Genomic DNA, 21384 nt, shown 5'->3' on the forward strand with positions numbered 1-21384 from the left:
CTCGATCAAACCACCTCACACCACACATTTTCCTCAAACATCTCATTTCCAGCACATCCATCCTCCTGCGCACATCTCTATCCATAGCCCACGCCTCGCAACCATACAACATTGTTGGAACCACTATTCCTTCAAACATACCCATTTTTGCTTTCCGAGATAATGTTCTCGACTTCCACACATTTTTCAAGGCTCCCAAAATTTTCGCCCCCTCCCCCACCCTATGATCCACTTCCGCTTCCATGGTTCCATCCGCTGACAGATCCACTCCCAGATATCTAAAACACTTCACTTCCTCCAGTTTTTCTCCATTCAAACTCACCTCCCAATTGACTTGACCCTCACCCCTACTGTACCTAATAACCTTGCTCTTATTCACATTTACTCTTAATATATATATATTCCTATGAGTCCACGGGGAAAATGAAACGCGAAAAGTTCCCAAGTGCACTTTCGTGTAATAATCATATCGTCAGGGGAGACACAAGAAATATAACAGTCAGTTGATATACATCGAAGAGACGAAGCTAGGAAGCCATTTGGTAAACATGTGATTGTCCAAAACATACGTATGTATGTATGTATGTATGTATGTATGTATGCTCGTTGTTATGAGAAAGAGAACCGGTCCTGATATTCATCCCTGTGGCACTCCACTTGCCACGTCCAACTCATTGATAAATGCAACATTTTTTCTGGCTGTAAGGAAATAGCAGATGGTAAGGCAAAAGGAGTCTAAATACGAGAGATATACTTCGCAATGGGTATATGGGTAGAATGACGAAGTATGTTGGAGGTATACGGCACACTACAAAGGAAATTGGAAGCTCGTAAATATAACTGAATTATGGCGGATAAAGAAATGTGCTGAACGGTAGCATATTTTTGTTTTTTACCCTTTAACAGGTATGGCCAGTGAATGGAAGGCAGACATGACCCCATTATATGAGGCATACCAATACCACGTTACCATACATTATGTACGAACAGACAACCAAAATATTTGAGATATAAATCATAAATATAAAGACGGATGACAAAAGTATAGGAGAAATTTTTAGACATTGATGTATATAGATGTGTATATCTGTATATGAGTGGATGGGTCGTTCTTCGTCTGTTTCTCGGCGCTACCTCGATGGTGCGGGAAACGGCGATCAAGTATGATAAGATAACGTGTTAATGCATCGGTGAATCTGTTACAAAAACCTCAAAGCCATTTGTTATTTTTTTTGTACAATTTAGTAGAGTACAACAGTACTTCTGGTGTACTACGACCCAAGTAATGCTATTTTCCATGCGTCGCATCTGGTCGTACAGGCGTCGCATCTGGTCGAAGACGCGTCGCATCTAGTCGTACAGGCGTCGCATCTGGCCGAAGACGCGTCGCATCTGGTCGAAGATGCGTCGCATCTGGTCATACAGGCGTCGCTTCTGGTCGAAGACGCGTCGCATCTGGTCGTAAAGGCTTCGCATCTGGTCGTAAAGGCGTCGCATCTGGTCGTACAGGCGTCGCATCTGGTCGAAGACGCGTCGCATCCAGGGGTCGCCGTCCGTCTCCTTCCCCCCCCCACCACCCCCGTCGCCCTAAGGGTCACAATGGCGTGTTTGGCGAGAACATGTGATGGGGGGGGTTTCCCACACACACACACACACACACACACACACACACACACGCTCTCGTGCCGCCTGTGTTAGCTCCCTCCCTCCCTCCCTTCCCTTTATCGCCCAGGACTTCCTCTTCCGCTGCTGAAGTCACTCTCGCCCTCCTCCTATGCCTCTCTCTCTCTCTCTCTCTCTCTCTCTCTCTCTCTCTCTCTCTCTCTCTCTCTCTCTCTCTCTCTCCCTCGCCCGCTGAAGCGCGCCAGGTTCGGCTGTGAAGGTGAAATGGTTTCTTTAAGAGACCAGTGAATTTGAGCTCTCCGGGTGATGGTCTTTGGCTCTGGACGGATGGAAAGCGACCAAGAAGAGGATGTAGATGATAGATGGAAAGGGAAATAGACATTTATGACGATATAGGAGGATGTCATATATGTATATATTTATTTTCTTATCTATTACACTTTGTTGCTGTCTCCCGCGTTAGCGAGGTAGCGCAAGGAAACAGACGAAAGAATGGCCCAACCCACCCCCATACACATGTATATACATACACGTCGACACACGCACATATACATATCTATACATTTCAACGTATACATATATACACATACACAGACATATACATATATACACATGTACATATTCATACATGCTGCCTTCATCCATTCCCGTTGCCAGTGAAACACGATACAAGAAAGAAATATAAGTCAGTTGTTATACAACGAAGAAACTCTAGCTCGGACGCCATCTGGTGTGTGTGTGTGTATATATATATATATATATATATATATATATATATTGACATTTATTAAGAGCTCTGAGAAGCCTTAGAAACTTTCTCGTGTTTGGTTACTGCTAGATTTCGTAACCCAACCTACTTGTAGCCTCGTCCTGAACATATACATTTCTCGGACTCCTGTTCAATATATTGCTATATCATCTCCTTCCTCAGAGGTGGGCGGGTGTCCATGTGGATCATGTGGACTATAGCTTGGCAGGGTGGAGGAGGGAGAAGGGTTATAGCGTCGTCCAAAGCTGTGTGGGTCGTTTCCACCCCTTGAGGGGGAGCGTCGTCCAAAGCTGTGTGGGTCGTTTCCACCCCTTGAGGGGGAGCGTCGTCCAAAGCTGTGTGGGTCGTTTCCAACCCTTGAGGGGGAGCGTCGTCCAAAGCTGTGTGGGTCGTTTCCAACCCTTGAGGGGGAGCGTCGTCCAAAGCTGTGTGGGTCGTTTCCAACCCTTGAGGGGGAGCGTCGTCCAAAGCTGTGTGGGTCGTTTCCACCCCTTGAGGGGGAGCGTCGTCCAAAGCTGTGTGGGTCGTTTCCAACCCTTGAGGGGGAGCGTCGTCCAAAGCTGTGTGGGTCGTTTCCAACCCTTGAGGGGGAGCGTCGTCCAAAGCTGTGTGGGTCGTTTCCACCCCTTGAGGGGGAGCGTCGTCCAAAGCTGTGTGGGTCGTTTCCAACCCTTGAGGGGGAGCGTCGTCCAAAGCTGTGTGGGTCGTTTCCACTCCTTGAGGGGGAGCGTCGTCCAAAGCTGTGTGGGTCGTTTCCAACCCTTGAAGGGGAGCGTCGTCCAAAGCTGTGTGGGTCGTTTCCCACACTAGTTTGAGATGGGTTACTGGGTGGGTGGGTCGTGTACCCAGGGGACAGGCAGTAAGTGACAGGCCATTGCTATAACGGTGCCACGGACCGCCATGATGGTCCAACGGTGCCACGTCTACTTTTTTTCTCCCCACCTCCTCCCACTTCGGCCTTGCTGAACGCGGCATCATCAGCTTATAACACACTCTTTGCCACCAGCCGTTATTTTTCAGGGCGCACAGACGTCTGTCTCTGTGGGTTTGCCTCTGTCCGTCTAAAGATGAGGCACAGAGCCAAACGTAGAGGAAGGACGTCTTATTTGAGGCTACCAGCGTCTGATTATACCATTGTCTTGCTCGCCAGACCAGGAAGTACAAGGTGTATTGTATGAAATGACTGAAATCAACATGAGTAAAGTGATGTAGACTGAAATCAACATGAGTAAAGTGATATAGACTGAAATCAACATGAGTAAAGTGATATAGACTGAAATCAACATGAGTAAAGTGATATAGACTGAAATCAACATGAGTAAAGTGATATAGACTGAAATCAACATGAGTAAAGTGATATAGACTGAAATCAACATGAGTAAAGTGATATAGACATTCTATGTCGTAATTACCATAGTTTCCTACTGTTTCGCGAAGGAGAATCAATTTTTTTTTTTTGATAATCACAAGACTCGTTGACCACAATGATGTGGTCTTCCAATTATCCTAACACCTGAAGAAGGTGTTAGGAGTGTTTTGATTGGTGGATGAACTTAGCTTGAACGACCTTAATTGGCAGTTGATACTCTTCAAGACCTGGTTAACCAACCAACCAGCCAACCAACCAACCAGCCAACCAACCAGCCAACCAACCAACCAGCCAACCAACCAGCCAACCAACCAACCAGCCAGCCAACCAACCAGCCAGCCAACCAACCAGCCAACCAACCAGCCAACCAACCAACCAGCCAACCAACCAACCAGCCAGCCAACCAACCAGCCAACCAACCAACCAGCCAACCAACCAACCAGCCAACCAACCAACCAACCAGCCAACCAACCAGCCAACCAACCAACTAACCAGCCAACCAGCCAACCAACCAACCAACCAACCAACCAACCAACCAGCCAACCAACCAACCAGCCAACCAACCAGCCAACCAACCAGCCAACCAACCAGCCAGCCAACCAACCAGCCAGCCAACCAACCAGCCAGCCAACCAACCAGCCAGCCAACCAACCAACCAGCCAACCAACCAACCAGCCAACCAACCAGCCAATCAACCAACCAGCCAACCAACCAGCCAACCAACCAACCAGCCAACCAACCAACCAGCCAACCAGCCAACCAACCAACCAGCCAACCAACCAGCCAACCAACCAACCAGCCAACCAACCAACCAGCCAACCAACCAACCAGCCAACCAACCAACCAACCAGCCAACCAGCCAACCAGCCAACCAACCAGCCAACCAACCAGCCAACCAGCCAACCAACCAACCAACCAGCCAGCCAACCAACCAGCCAACCAACCAACCAACCAGCCAACCAACCAACCAGCCAACCAACCAGCCAGCCAACCAGCCAACCAACCAGCCAACCAACCAACCAACCAGCCAACCAACCAACCAACCAACCAACCAGCCAACCAACCAGCCAACCAACCAGCCAGCCAACCAACCAGCCAGCCAACCAACCAGCCAACCAACCAACCATCCAACCAGCCAACCATCCAACCATCCAACCAGCCAACCAACCAGCCAACCAACCAGCCAACCAGCCAACCAACCAGCCAACCAACCAGCCAACCAACCAGCCAACCAGCCAACCAACCAGCCAACCAGCCCAATAGTGGCCCAGTCTACAGAGCCAGGCCAAAGCGTTCCTAGCACCGTTTTTCCGCCTGGAAATGGTCTGTTTTGCACCCATCTGGACCAACACTCGGTGTCACTATCTACACCCGAACGACACGTCGATATCAGGCCTTCCTTTTAAGGGTCATAAGTGTGGGTTTAAGCCTCGGAATTTAGTGTTCTTGGCCTTTCCTGCTGCCACAAATAAGTGTTGAGAGGACCCGTTTTCTTTTTCAGCCATTTGCAATTCTTCTTCAGTTTAATCCACTGTCCAAAGCTTAGCTGGACTGACCCATGTGCCTCAAAGGCCAAGCTCTTGACGCTCAAGCTGGTCTTGGCCAAGTGCTACAAGCTGAAGAATCGCGCGCTGGGGGAGAGAAAAGGGGGGCAACGGTGTTGAAGACGTGGCAGCGCTGCGTAAGGGTGCTACACCTGCGTCCGCCTGGGACCGGCTCGGGTGAGGAGGGAGGGGATTTAAGTGTGGGCGTGCGATTACCACCCATGTACTAAAGGGTGGATATCTCTATGTTATAGACCTCGCGCCTGATCCTTATGTACATAATGTGCTTCCATGTAAGTATTTGTGTGTGTGTGTGTGTGTGTGTGTGTGTGTATACCTCATTCGCTATCTATTCCAGCTAGTGCGTATCCTCAGCGTTTACCACATCCTCATTTAGTACATTTCGCTCATCCAGTACACTTGTACTGTACTACAGATGTACAATTTGACCTAGTGCCTCTTGAAACCCAACTCTTCTCTCTTCTCTACTGGGCGAATTTCGAACCCCACAAGCCTTAAGACCTTAGACTTGTGCCTTCATAGAGATTGGATTATGTGTTGATGTAATTATTTCACAACTTTCCAGCCATGTTGAAGGTGTTTTTATATAAGTGCGGTGACGAGACTTGAGAGTGTTGTAGTTTTGGCCCTTATGCAGTTTTCTGAGCGTCTTCTTCGTCCATGATGGTACTATTTGCCCACACACACACACACACACACACACCGTTTTCCTTCACCATTTTCTACTCGTAGAAGTCTACTGTTTTCCTTCGCCGTTTTCTACTCCTGTGTAAGTAGTAGTAGTTCGGGGTAGATAGATCGACTTCGCAGTCCCACTGAAACGTGTGGTGTCGCACTGTTATCTCCTGCCACATGTCTATCGTATTCCATCGACTCGACGTCCTTCTTTGGACAAGTCGATCAACATTGGACGTCAACGAGCGACGGTGACAAAACAGAAGCCCTGGGAATCATTCCACATGCCACTTCGACTGATTCGTGAAGAGGCTCGTTCGCCATAACGTCTTATGTTCTCTTGTACTTAAAAAAAAGAAAAATTATCCTCTTCTGTCCATCTTAGGAACGTCTTTCATCCATCTTGGCGGTCCTTCGTCAACCAGTCACCTGTTCGGTACTGTCAAATGTATTTCTGGCAGTCTAGGATATGATTGACCATGCCTTGCTCTTTGGACTATGTGACAGAGCTCACTCTCTCGTGGAAAAATCGGATTGGCTCATTGCACAGGGTTCTGGCTTCGGGAAACCATGCATGTGATTTCTGATCATCTTTTCCAGAACGTCAGAGACCACACTTGTGAAGTTTGGTCTTTGGTTCAGCGCCTCTCTCTCTCTCTCTCTCTCTCTCTCTCTCTCTCTCTCTCTCTCTCTCTCTCTCTCTCTCTGGCCTTGCTCCCAATCCACAAGATTCCTCTTTGAGTTTCTTTGTGCCACCTTTCTTATTGTGGTACAGTCGTGTCTTGTTCTGAAACCATACAAAACTGCTGGTTTGCTGGACTTCGGCTTGTTTCGCCGTCAAAGGCCATCATTCAAACTTCCCATTGTACGCCAAGGTGGGAGGCTTTCTATCTCTTTGTTGTCACGAAACCTTCTCCCTTACTGTCCTGGTTCGAGGCTGATGAACTCCATATTCCAAAGTCCTCCTAACCACATCGTTTCGTAAAGGAAAAAAGAAAATAAAATCATTCGTACCCAACTTTCCATCCACTCTGCTCTTATCAAGGAAGTATCATTTGTAATATTTTTTTTGATTGGTGTGTGTGAAGATAAGATCTTGGAAAGGTGTTTCCCCATTTGATGCTATCGAAGGTGTGTGTGTGTGTGTGTGTGTGTGTGTGTGTGTGTGTGTGTGTGTGTGGGTGGGTGGATGATCCACACACACATTGTGGAGATTTGGGTAGTGGATTGTGCAAGTGGGGGTCTTCGATTCCACAAGACAACCTCCCAAAAAAAGAAAGGTGTCCAAATGTCTACAATATGTTGGATCTTGGAGAACCAAGTGATTGTAAGATGTTGGCTGTGTTGTGAACAAAGGTTGTGACGCGTTAGTGAACATGTTACTTTGTTCAAGATGAGGAACAATGGGGTTAACAGATCTCTCTCTCTCTCTCTCTCTCTCTCTCTCTCTTTCTCTCTCTCTCTCTCTCTCTCTCTCTCTCTCTCTCTCTCTCTCTCTCTCTCTCTCTCTCTCTCTCTCTCTCTCCAGCTCATATGGATCGTGTTGGCAAGGACAAGTAGTTAACACTTGTATGAATTACAGTTGGACAAGAGTGGTTGTTAGCGGGGGGGGAAGGAAGTTATTCTGAAGGGGGGGGGGGTCCAAAACAGCTCTTGTCGACATTAATTCGACCAATGATAGCTGTCGATATACCTACATCTATCGGGGCCTTGGTTAGGGCGAGTAGATAGCAGTGGTTCCAGTGCTTGTGAACCTGAGAGAGAGAGAGGGACATTGCAGCTGGAAAGGTCATTGAGTGCTCTGGAAGTGTTCAATTTGGCCACACTGTCCGGGGACGTCTCGCCCTCAAGCCATGGACAAGGTCCCCTCCTCCCCTCCCAACACACACACACACACACACACACACAAATATGGATGGCTCTTTGGCGAACTGTGGGCGAGCCAGCGAAGGTGAGAGCCACGGAAGTCTGGCGCGTCAACGGCGGGGCCCAAGTGCGAGAGATTGGAGGCGGGCGAAAGAAAGCAGAGGAGAATCCACATTTCATGAAATTGTTGAAAAAAAAAAAATCCCTCATTTCATGAAATTGTTGACAAATCTGATTAGATTCTAAGTTGAGGTGGAGATGTGGGGCTTCTACGTCTCGGTGACTGTGGTGACTTGTCCATTGCGCTACACCGGAGGTGTGGGCAAGTGTTCCAGGCAGTTTGGCTCTGTGGTCTGGGTCGAGTGTTTGACGTAGGGGGACCTGGAGTCTCCATGTTCTTGTGTTTGAATGTAGTGGGAGTTTAGGGTGGGAGACAGACACCCAGGCATAGGGGGTGTTGAACAGGGGGTGTTGAACAGGGAGTGTTGAACAGGGAGTGTTGAACAGGGGGTGTTGAACAGGGAGTGTTGAACGGGGGGTGTCGATCAAGGGGGTGTTGAACAGGGAGTGTTGAACGGGGGGTGTTGAACAGGGAGTGTTGAACGGGGGGTGTTGAACAGGGAGTGTTGAACAGGGGGTGTTGAACGGGGGGTGTTGAACAGGGAGTGTTGAACAGGGGGTGTTGAACGGGGGGTGTTGAACAGGGGGTGTTGAACAGGGAGTGTTGAACAGGGGGTGTTGAACGGGGGGTGTTGAACAGGGAGTGTTGAACAGGGGGTGTTGAACGGGGGGTGTTGAACAGGGAGTGTTGAACAGGGGGTGTTGAACGGGGGGTGTTGAACAGGGAGTGTTGAACAGGGGGTGTTGAACAGGGGGTGTTGAACAGGGAGTGTTGAACGGGGGTGTTGAACAGGGAGTGTTGAACGGGGGGTGTTGAACAGGGGGCGTTGAACGAGTGGTGTCGAACGGGTGGTGTCGAACGGGTGGTGTTGAACAGGGAGTGTTGAACAGGTGCTGTCGAAAAGGGGTGTTGAACAGGGGTTGTCGAGCACGGGGTGTTGAACAGGGGGTGTCGAATTAATCGTTGACCTGTGGCTACGGATCCTGTCTCTTGCATATAAAATCTCTCTCTCTCTCTCTCTCTCTCTCTCTCTCTCTCTCTCTCTCTCTCTCTCTCTCTCTCTCTCTCTCCCATGCACGTAAATCGCCCTTGCACCAATGAAATAAATTATTCCCTTAATACAGGACTCAGTTCATTATCGCTTTCATTTATTGTGGATAAATTCTCCCTCACCCACCTCTTGCCACTACCCGCCCTTCTTCCTCCCCCACTGGCGTGTATACAACCACTGGTGTCATCTTTTCAGCCACTTTCAGTGGTGGTGGGGGATTAGGTGGGTTTACGTGGGGTTGGCACTAGGTGACGTGTGTGTGTGTGTGTCTGTTTCAGGTGATGGCTCCCGTTAGGTTCCATGGGAAGCGGTTGGCCGTGTGTGTGGTTCTCCTAGTGGCAGCGATGGGCATCTACCACTTGATAACCATCAGTTCTCCAGTCGACATCCGGGACCGTGTATTGCTCAGGTGAGGCCAGGGCCTGGCTTGTCATGCACACGTGGAACCACTGGCTCAAGTCTGGCTTGTCATGCACACGTGGAACCACTGGCTCAAGTCTGGCTTGTCATGCACATGTGGAACCACTGGCTCAAGTCTGGCTTGTCATGCACATGTGGAACCACTGGCTCAAGCCTGGCTTGTCATGCACACGTGGAACCACTGGCTCAAGTCTGGCTTGTCATGCACATGTGGAACCACTGGCTCAAGTCTGGCTTGTCATGCACATGTGGAACCACTGGCTCAAGTCTGGCTTGTCATGCACATGTGGAACCACTGGCTCAAGTCTGGCTTGTCATGCACATGTGGAACCACTGGCTCAAGTCTGGCTTGTCATGCACACGTGGAACCACTGGCTCAAGTCTGGCTTGTCATGCACATGTGGAACCACTGGCTCAAGTCTGGCTTGTCATGCACACGTGGAACCACTGGCTCAAGTCTGGCTTGTCATGCACATGTGGAACCACTGGCTCAAGCCTGGCTTGTCATGCACACGTGGAACCACTGGCTCAAGTCTGGCTTGTCATGCACACGTGGAACCACTGGCTCAAGTCTGGCTTGTCATGCACACGTGGAACCACTGGCTCAAGTCTGGCTTGTCATGCACACGTGGAACCACTGGCTCAAGTCTGGCTTGTCATGCACATGTGGAACCACTGGCTCAAGTCTGGCTTGTCATGCACATGTGGAACCACTGGCTCAAGTCTGGCTTGTCATGCACATGTGGAACCACTGGCTCAAGCCTGGCTTGTCATGCACACGTGGAACCACTGGCTCAAGTCTGGCTTGTCATGCACATGTGGAACCACTGGCTCAAGTCTGGCTTGTCATGCACATGTGGAACCACTGGCTCAAGTCTGGCTTGTCATGCACACGTGGAACCACTGGCTCAAGTCTGGCTTGTCATGCACACGTGGAACCACTGGCTCAAGTCTGGCTTGTCATGCACATGTGGAACCACTGGCTCAAGTCTGGCTTGTCATGCACATGTGGAACCACTGGCTCAAGTCTGGCTTGTCATGCACACGTGGAACCACTGGCTCAAGTCTGGCTTGTCATGCACATGTGGAACCACTGGCTCAAGTCTGGCTTGTCATGCACATGTGGAACCACTGGCTCAAGTCTGGCTTGTCATGCACACGTGGAACCACTGGCTCAAGTCTGGCTTGTCATGCACACGTGGAACCACTGGCTCAAGTCTGGCTTGTCATGCACATGTGGAACCACTGGCTCAAGTCTGGCTTGTCATGCACATGTGGAACCACTGGCTCAAGTCTGGCTTGTCATGCACACGTGGAACCACTGGCTCAAGTCTGGCTTGTCATGCACATGTGGAACCACTGGCTCAAGTCTGGCTTGTCATGCACATGTGGAACCACTGGCTCAAGTCTGGCTTGTCATGCACACGTGGAACCACTGGCTCAAGTCTGGCTTGTCATGCACACGTGGAACCACTGGCTCAAGTCTGGCTTGTCATGCACATGTGGAACCACTGGCTCAAGTCTGGCTTGTCATGCACATGTGGAACCACTGGCTCAAGCCTGGCTTGTCATGCACATGTGGAACCACTGGCTCAAGTCTGGCTTGTCATGCACACGTGGAACCTGTGTGTCTGAATTTTGTATTGCATGACCTTAATCTTGCATGACCTTTACCATACATGACCTTAACCCTGCATGACCTTAATGCATGACCTTAACCCTGTATGACCTTAATGCATGACCTTAACCCTGCATGACCTCAATGCATGACCTTTACCCTACATGACCTTAATGCATGACTTTAACCCTACATGACCTTAATGCATGACCTTAACCCTGTATGACCTTGATGCATGACCTTAACCCTGTATGTCCTTAATGCATGACCTTAACCCTGCATGACCTTAATGCATGACCTTTACCCTACATGACCTTAACCCTACATGACCTTAATGCATGACCTTTACCCTGCATGACCTTAACCCTGTATGACCTTAATGCATGACCTTTACCTTGCATGACCTTTACCCTCCATGGCCTCTGTGCATGACCTTTACCCTGCATGACCTTGCATGACTATTAACTGGACTATGATCATATTTCCTCTCCTATACATTGATCTACAATTTATATAAACGTAGTTTATATAGATTTATATGTATATGTATATATAGTTTGTTTATATAGACTTTATGTATATTATAGAAAAGTTCCTAATCCTGTGCATGACGCTCGTATACCTTCACATGACCTTATATTTTTCTTGCATGTGAACACCACTTGCACCTGCGCATGACACGTGTGGCCATCTCATGCTTTGCATGACGCATGGCACCTGAGTTGGATGATGTCCTCTGTACCCACAGGCTCCTGATGGCCCGCGCTGTGTACTCCGGTTCGAACCCCGGGCCCAGGTGAGTAGACTCATGACCTTCCTCATGACTCACGCGTGTGACCTTCCTCATGACTCGCGTGTGTGACCTTCATCATGACACGTGTGGCCTTCCTCATGACTCGTGTGACCTTCCTCATGACGCGTTTGACCTTCCTCATGACGCGTGTGACCTTCCTCATGACGCGTGTGACCTTCCTCATGACGCGTTTGACCTTCCTCATGACGCGTTTGACCTTCCTCATGACGCGTTTGACCTTCCTCATGACGCGTGTGACCTTCCTCGTGACGCGTGTGACCTTCCTCATGACGCATGTGACCTTCCTCATGACTCATGTGACCTTCCTCATGACACGTGTGGCCTTCCTCATGACGCGTGTGGCCTTCCTCATGACGCGTGTGACCTTCCTCATGACACGTGTGACCTTCCTCATGACGAGTGTGTCCTTCCTCATGACGCGTGTGGCCTTCCTCATGACTCGTGTGACCTTCCTCATGACGCGTGTGACCTTCCTCATGACGCATGTGACCTTCCTCATGACGCGTATGACCTTCCTCATGACACGTGTGACCTTCCTCATGACGCGTGTGACCTTCCTCATGACGCGTGTGACCTTCCTCATGACGCGTGTGACCTTCCTCATGACTCGTGTGACCTTCCTCATGACGCGTGTGACCTTCCTCATGACGCGTGTGGCCTTCCTCATGACGCGTGTGACCTTCCTCATGACTCGTGTGACCTGACTTATGACGCGTGTGGCCTTCCTCATGACGCGTGTGATCTTCCTCATGACGCGTGTGACCTTCCTCATGACGCGTGTGACCTTCCTCATGATCCGTGTGACCTTCCTCATGATTTATGTGACCTTCCTCATGACGCGTGTGACCTTCCTCATGATTCATGTGACCTTCCTCATGACGCGTGTGACCTTCCTCATGACGCGTGTGACCTTCCTCATGATTCATGTGACCTTCCTCATTATTCGTGTGACCTTCCTCATGACGCGTGTGGCCTTCCTCATGATTCATGTGACCTTCCTCATGACGCGTGTGACCTTCCTCATGACGCGTGTGACCTTCCTCATGATTCATGTGACCTTCCTCATTATTCGTGTGACCTTCCTCATGACGCGTGTGACCTTCCTCATGATGCGTGTGACCTTCCTCATTATTCGTGTGACCTTCCTCATGACGCGTGTGACCTTCCTCATGACGCGTGTGACCTTCCTCATTATTCGTGTGACCTTCCTCATGACGCGTGTGACCTTCCTCATGACGCGTGTGACCTTCCTCATGATGCGTGTGGCCTTCCTCATGATGCGTGTGACCTTCCTCATGACGCGTGTGGCCTTCCTCATGATGCGTGTGGCCTGACTCATGACGCGTGTGACCTTCCTCATGACGCGTGTGACCTTCCTCATGACGCGTGTGACCTTCCTCATGATGCGTGTGACCTTCCTTATGACGCGTGTGGCCTGACTCATGACGCGTGTGACCTTCCTCATGATGCGTGTGACCTTCCTCATGACGCGTGTGGCCTTCCTCATGACGCGTGTGACCTTCCTCATGACGCGTGTGACCTTCCTCATGACGCGTGTGACCTTCCTCATGACGCGTGTGACCTTCCTCATGACGCGTGTGGCCTTCCTCATGACGCGTGTGACCTTCCTCATGATGCGTGTGGCCTTCCTCATGACGCGTGTGACCTCCCTCATGACGCGTGTGACCTTCCTCATGACGCGTGTGACCTTCCTCATGACGCGTGTGACCTTCCTCATGACTCGTGTGACCTTCCTCATGACGCGTGTGACCTTCCTCATGACTCGTGTGGCCTTCCTCATGACTCATGAGGCCGATGACTCTCCCTCATAATACCCATGATTCATACACATGACACGAATGAGTCGTGCATCGTATTCCCTGACTCACGCATGACTCGTTGATCCCCCTTGACTCACACATGACTCATTGATCCCTCATGACTCACGCATGACCCGTTGATCCCCCTTGACTCACGCATGACTCGTTGATCCCCCTGACTCATGCATGACTCATTGATCCCCCTGACTCACACATGACTCGTTGATCCCCCTTGACTCACGCATGACTCGTTGATCCCCCTTGACTCACGCATGACTCGTTGATCCCCCTTGACTCACGCATGACTCGTTGATCCCCTTGACTCACGCATGACTCGTTGATCCCCCTTGACTCACGCATGACTCGTTGATCCCCCCTGACTCACGCATGACTCGTTGATCCCCCCTGACTCACGCATGACTCGTTGATCCCCCTGACTCATTCATGACTCGTTGATCCCCCTGACTCACACATGACTCATTGATCCCCTTGACTCACACATGACTCATTGATCCCCCTGACTCACGCATGACTCGTTGATCCCCCTGACTCGCGCATGACTCGTTGATCCCCCTTGACTCACACATGACTCATTGATCCCCCTGACTCACTCATGATTCGTTGATCCCCCTTGACTCACACATGACTCGTTGGTCCCATTGACTCTCGCAAGACTCGTTGATCCCCCCTGACTCGCACATGACTCGTTGATCCCCCTTGCTCACTCATGACTTGTTGGTCCCATTGACTCTCGCAAGACTCGTTGATCCCCCCTGACTCACACATGACTCATTGATCCCACTTGACTCACTCATGACTCGTTGATCCCACTTGACTCACACATGACTCGTTGATCTACCCTGACTCACGCATGACTCGTTGATCCCCCTGACTCACGCATGACTCGTTGATCCCCCTGACTCACGCATGACTCGTTCATCCCTCCTGACTCACGCATGACTCGTTGATCCCCCCTGACTCACTCATGACTCGTTGATCCCCCTGACTCATTCATGACTCGTTGATCCCCCTGACTCATGCATGACTCGTTGATCCCCCCTGACTCACTCATGACTCGTTGATCCCCCTGACTCATTCATGACTCGTTGATCCCCCTGACTCGCACTTGCCCTCCCGTGTAGCACATTAGAAATGAACTTGACATAGAACAAGAAATTTTGGTCAAAGTTGAGGATTGGCTGATGTGCTGGTGAACAGCTGCAGGTAAAAGTGGTTAATTACCATCCTTAAATAGGTAATTGATTAATTAATGATCATTTAGATAATTATCATCCATACGTAGATAATTGATTAATCAATGATCATTTAGATAATTACCATCCATAAGTAGATAATTGATTAATAAATAATCATTTAGATAATTACCATCCATAAGTAGATAATCGATTAATTAATGATAATTTAGATAATTACCATCCATACGTAGATAATTGCTTAATTAATGATCATTTAGATAATTACCATCCATAAGTAGATAATTGATTAATTGATAATCATTTAGATAATTACTATCCATACACAGATAATCTATTAATTGATAATCATTTAGATAATTACCATCCATAAATAGATAAATTATTAGCAATCATTTAGACTTGCCATCCATACACAGATAATTTATTAACGATCATGTAGATAATGTATTTATTCATTATCTGTATATCTTTTTGGAAAGATGATTCATTTATCTTTTCGTTATCGCTAAAGTTTTCGTTCACTTGACCTCGGGGTCATGTGTGTGGTTAAAGGCAGATAAGCCTTTGTGCTCTAGGGGCGCCGCCCTTTGGGGGTCTACCACCTCGCCAAGGCAATGATTGGAGAAGGTGGAGATTACCCAATCTCTCACTGGGGGATTAGGAGAATCATGTCTTCGCCACTTTGGAAAAAAAGATTGGAAGATGAGTCTGGTGATTATGATGGTACGTAGGCGTGTAGCGAGGACTAGCAGGGTTCGAACCCAGGACTGGAAGCTGGCGCCTGGTTGGTGTCTCGGGTAGAGGCCGGTGTGCCGGGGTTCGAGTGGGGTCCTGGTGAGGGCTTAGCACGCCTCGAGGGCATGGTGCCCTTTCATGGCACCATGCGCCACGCCTCGAGGTCCTGGTGCCCTTTCATGGCACCATGCGCCACGCCTCGAGGTCCTGGTGCCCTTTCATGGCACCATGCGCCACGCCTCGAAATCCTGGTGCCCTTTCATGGCACCATGCGCCACGCCTCGAGGTCCTGGTGCCCTTTCATGGCACCATGCGCCACGCCTCGGGGTCCTGGTGCCCTTTCATGGCACCATGCGCCACGCCAGTTCAATGTGGCAGGTGTCACATGCGCGGTGTCTTTTCCCGGTGCAATCCCGGACGTGTTACAGGCCATCCGGGGTGTGGTAATGGCTGCCCTTGTGCTGGTGTGGAGCTGAGCGCGCGAAATGGACGCCAGAGACAGCGTGTCGATGATGGAAGCCTTCGTGCCTCTGGAAGCCACGATGTCCGGCTTCCTGAAGGCTCACACGATCGGAGGGCGCGGCTCGCAGGACACTTCGTACCCCCTCTGTCTCGTACCCCTTCTGTCTCGTACCCCCTCTGTCTCGTACCCCCTCTGTCTCGTACCCCTTCTGTCTCGTACGGTTCCCGCTATTCACCCATCTGCTGACCTGAGGCAGGGCAGCAGCAGATGGAGCCAGACCCGCACCGTCCACGGTGCTGACCAGATTTGGCCCTCCAGGCGTGATGGCGTTCGAGTTGGTTCCCCGCGTGCCGACCAGCGATGCCCGCGGGTCGAGACAAAGTCATGCACACCCAGCGCATCCTCCCTTGCCCCTGAGTGGAAGTATGTACAAGGCAAGTCATGGGCTAGACGGAGCCAGCGGCCAACCTCCACTGTCTGTCTATGCGTGCTAAGTGTATACACTTCCCCCAGCACCAAGCCATGCATGAGCTTCGGCACCACATGTGTCACGAGCAACGCAACCCGTTGTGGAGGTGCTAGAGAAGCTCTGGTGGTGTTACGGAGCCCCATCCACTAGCAGGGCACTGTAGGATTGTCGCCCACCTCCTCCTCCTCCTCCGAACATGGATGCCCACGTACTTATAATCGTCCTCAGTGTTCATGGATCCCACGTCGCTACCCAAGACTTGGCACGTCCTGCTCTCGTTGACGTACCGGGTCTTGCGCTCGCCGTCCACCTCCATGTCCTCAGAAAACGACATTACCCAGGGTTTACTCCAAGTCCACCCGCCTCCCCGCGAGGGTCTCTGCCATAATGTCTATCGCCAATTGCAGGCCAAGTCGGGGTCTTTGCTACCAACACTAGATGGTCGGCAAATGCCAGTGCTGACACCTTTTGCAATTCCTACATTAGATTCCTTAACCCTGACATCTTCCTCGTCCACTACAAGGTTGAAAAGGAGGAGGTGATAGCGGGTCACCCTGCTTGACCCCACGAGTCATATATACTTTCTCCGACATCTCGCCGCTGCCTTCGATGTGAGTGAAGGTTTGGTCATACGTCGACATGACATATACCCTGACGAGGGCTGGGATGCCCTTCCGCGACATGGCCCGCTCGATAGTGCTATGGAACGCCAGGTGCACCCTGTGGGCCCGCGCACGACCGACGATCGCATTCAAGATCGTGAGGTTCTCAAGGCATCCGTCTATTGGGACGAATGCCTTTTGAGCCTCATCGATCTGGACGAGACTCGAGATGCGACTGCTCAAGATTTTGTGGCGCAGGCAGACTACGGAACAGGAGTCTTTGGGTTCGGTTGGGTTGGGTACCTTGGGTATCAGCACCGTTCTATTTGCCTTGAATGGGTCTGGCAAGGTTGGTGTGGCAAGACACAGGTTAAACATCTTGGAACGAATTCTTGGAGGATTGGACTTCACCAAACGCGTCTGCATTCCCTCACGACCAGGGTCAGATGTCTTCGTGGGTGTGAGTGAGGTGGTGTGTTACCTCACCGACGCTCATACCCTGTGCTAGCTGTCCATATTGTGAGTCGCAGTCGGTAATGACACGTTCATCCGGCTCATATGGGCCAGAGAAGAGGAGGGGCCCCGCGCTCCTAGAGGCTTTCCGACCCGACTGAAGTTGGCGGAACCTCCCACTCACCTTTCAGGACCCGTCCAGCGGCCAGAGACTTAGTGTGACGGTAAAGTCTCTGTACTTTCCGCTATTGTTCCCCGCCTAAGCCGCCTTCCGCGTAACGCCACCTCCTCCGTACGGCGTTCGCTGCTGCCGGAGTTCGCCAACTGTCTCGGCCCATCTCTCCCTTGCGCGTGTGTGCTTACTTCCTGCAGGGCGCCACTCCGCGTGGGGCTTCCTGGCGTTGCCGCGACGCGCCTTCCCATCTGACACGCTGTCACTCACCACGCCTTCCCCGGCTTCCTGGTGGAGGTTTATCTCGCAAGACCAGCTCTTGAACCCCTGGTCTTATACGACGACGCCCTCCGTCCAAAGGCCTTGGATTACTTCGACCGCCCTGGAGGGAACACTCGCCTCCCACAGCTGGTCCAGGCTTGGGCCAGCATCGCCAGCTGGTACGCTGGTCCACGAGAATTGGTTCTGCGTAGCGGGAGCCACGGAACGACACGCCGTGACGAGGTAGGACGCTCCGGGAAGGCTCGCGCGCTACTGCCACTCTTAAGAGAGTCGGTCGTCACATCGTCGTAACATAAACGTCACATCGTCACATAAACGTAACGTAACGTAAAAGACATCGTAACGCAGAGTCCCGCCCATGATCACCGTTTAGCCAGTCATCTCTTACCTATTTCGCCTGGAGTCCCGCCCCTCTCGGGGAAACTAGCCAATCATCTGTCACGTTCGTCTTGTTTCCAGCCCATCTTGAAGAAACTAGCCAATCATCTGTTGCCTCCTTCCCTCATAGTCCCACCCAAGCCAATCATCTGTCACCTAGACAACCACCTATTTCCTCAAGCCCCGCCTATCTCAGACCAACTAGCCAGTCATTAATCATGATCTCCACTTACTGATCACCATCTAATCACTTAAGTGGCAGTTCATTTCCCCCAAATTGCCATCTGCAACCATTAAGTACAAACAGGTGCGACACACACACACACACACACACACACACACACACACACACACCTCTTAACCAATCACAATGCAGGCACATCTGCAAGCACCACCCCTCCTTCGACCAATAACACGCCTGTTCTTCTCCCCACCTCCCAGACGCCTCCGAACCAATCACAATGCAGGCACATCTGCAAGCACCATCCCTCCTTCGACCAATAACACGCCTGTTCTTCTCCCCACCTCCCAGACGCCTCCGAACCAATCACAATGCAGGCGCACCTGCAAGCGCCACCCCCTTTCCCCCTTCTTCGACCACTGACACGCCCGTCTCTCTCTCCCCCTGACAGCCCCGCCCACCTGGCGTGCCAGCCGCCCCTCCTGGACGTGAAGAACCCAGATATCTACCGCTTCTTCCACCACATAGACCCAGTCCGCTGTAGCGACGAGGGAGAGTGGGTGTCTGTGCGAGGCTCCCAAGCGGCCATTACGGACGGTGCGCGCGCGCGCCACGGCGACATCCAGTGCTCCTTCACAGGTGAGGTGACCTCTTGACCCCACCAGGTGACCTCCTGACCCGACCAGGTGACCTCTCTGTGAGGTGACCTCCTGACACGACCAGGTGACCTCCTGACCTGACCAGGTGACCTCCCTGGGTGAGGTGACCTCCTGATGCGACCAGGTGACCTCCCTCAGTGAGGTGACCTCCTGATGCGACCAGGTGACCTCCCTCAATCAGGTGACCTCCTGACCCGACCAGGTGACCTCCCTCAATCAGGTGACCTCCTGATGCGACCAGGTGACCTCCCTCAGTGAGGTGACCTCCTGACCCGACCAGGTGACCTCCCTCAATCAGGTGACCTCCTGACCCGACCAGGTGACCTCCCTGAGTGAGGTGACCTCCTGATGCGACCAGGTGACCTCCCTCAATCAGGTGACCTCCTGACCCGACCAGGTGACCTCCCTGGGTGAGGTGACCTCCTGATGCGACCAGGTGACCTCCCTCAATCAGGTGACCTCCTGACCCGACCAGGTGACCTCCCTCATTCAGGTGACCTCCTGATGCGACCAGGTGACCTCCCAGGGTAAGGTGACCTCCTGACCCGACCAGGTGACCTCCCTCAGTGAGGTGACCTCTAGACTTGACCAGGTGACCCTAGCGGAGAGAGAGAGAGAGAGAGAGAGAGAGAGAGAGAGAGAGAGAGAGAGAGAGAGAGAGAGAGAGAGAGAGAGAGAGCTGGGGGGTCAGAATTTGTGATACCAAGATAACGATAAGCTCATAGATAGATAGATAGGTTAGATAGATAGATAGATAGATAGTTAGATAGATAGGCAGATTTCATAGATAGATAGGTTAGATAGATAGATTACATTAGATAGATAGATTAGATAGATAGATAGGTTAGATAGATTACATATAGATAGATAGATAGGTTAGATAGATAGATTATATATAGGTAGATAGATAGGTTAGGTAGATAGATAGGTTAGATAGATATACAGGATAGATAGATAGAGACAGATAGAGATAGATGGATAGGGAGAGAGACAAATAGATAGATAGATAAGGATTACATCAGGCACTTGGCAAGGAATTATCTGGTCGCTGATAACAGATCAGCAATCATTGTGATAACCCCCTTCCCCCCCAACACAGACACACACACACACACACACACACACACACACACACACACACCTCCTGATGAAGTCGATCCATTTTGAACGGTGATGAACCTTTATGATATCTGATGATGGTATCTGATAAGAGTAATTGACGACGATGTGTTCCACTGGCTCAAAATGCCTTTCTTTTTTATATAGTGAAATTTCGTTATATAATGACCGTATGTTGACGTGTTTTCTTCTTTCTTTTTTGGGGCGAAGGGGATTAAAACTGTTTTTTGATTTGTTCGTTAGTGTAAATGACTGAAACTCTTAAATGATAATAGATTCATAACTACCATGGCTAGAGTAATTGATATATATATATATATATATATATATATATATATATATATATATATATATATATATATATATATTTATATATATTTATATATATATATATATATATATATATATATATATATATATATATATATATATATATATATATATATATATATATATATTTATATATATTTATATATATATATATATATATATATATATATATATATATATATATATATATATATATATATATATATATATATATATATATGTATATTGTTGACTTCCCTTTCAATACGCCACTAACAGTTGTACACCCGTAGAGCCTCACCTCTTGAACACCACTTATAAACCCACTACATAATGTCTGCTCCCAGTTCGTATCCCGCCGTGGTCGTGTCTGGCTCTGTGGTTCATTTCAAGGGATCTCGCGCAGCGGCGCAGCCCATATAGATTCGACACAGGAAATCGCAAAGTCCCATCAATTTTTGACATCTTTTCTCACACTGTCTGTCTCCTCTCTTAAGCCTCACCTGCTTTCATGCACTCTGGTTCAGTTTCCACTGACAGCACATCCACCCCCGTATAGCACAAAGCTTTTTCCTTGTCACTTTCACATGAACCACAACAGTGTTCTGGCTATTAAACTCTCCTTTCCAATCTA

General features: G+C 50.0%; 1 protein-coding gene across 3 annotated transcripts in view; it reads left to right on the forward strand.

Moving 5' to 3' along the window:
• LOC139746049 (uncharacterized) overlaps positions 1-21384 on the forward strand; it is a 78196-nt gene that overhangs the window by 15822 nt on the left and 40990 nt on the right. For 2 of the 3 annotated variants that reach the window (XM_071656874.1, XM_071656873.1), the window contains exons 2-4: positions 9318-9448; positions 11826-11873; positions 19115-19302. In XM_071656874.1, coding sequence (XP_071512975.1) covers positions 9321-9448; positions 11826-11873; positions 19115-19302 — 364 coding nt within the window. In that variant the 5' untranslated portion in view covers positions 9318-9320. The remainder of the gene's footprint in view (positions 1-9317; positions 9449-11825; positions 11874-19114; positions 19303-21384) is intronic. The other variant, XM_071656875.1, reaches the window with a different exon arrangement.

This window comes from Panulirus ornatus, chromosome 63 (genome assembly GCF_036320965.1).
Source record: "Panulirus ornatus isolate Po-2019 chromosome 63, ASM3632096v1, whole genome shotgun sequence".
In the NCBI taxonomy this organism is placed as follows: Eukaryota; Metazoa; Arthropoda; class Malacostraca; order Decapoda; family Palinuridae; genus Panulirus; species Panulirus ornatus.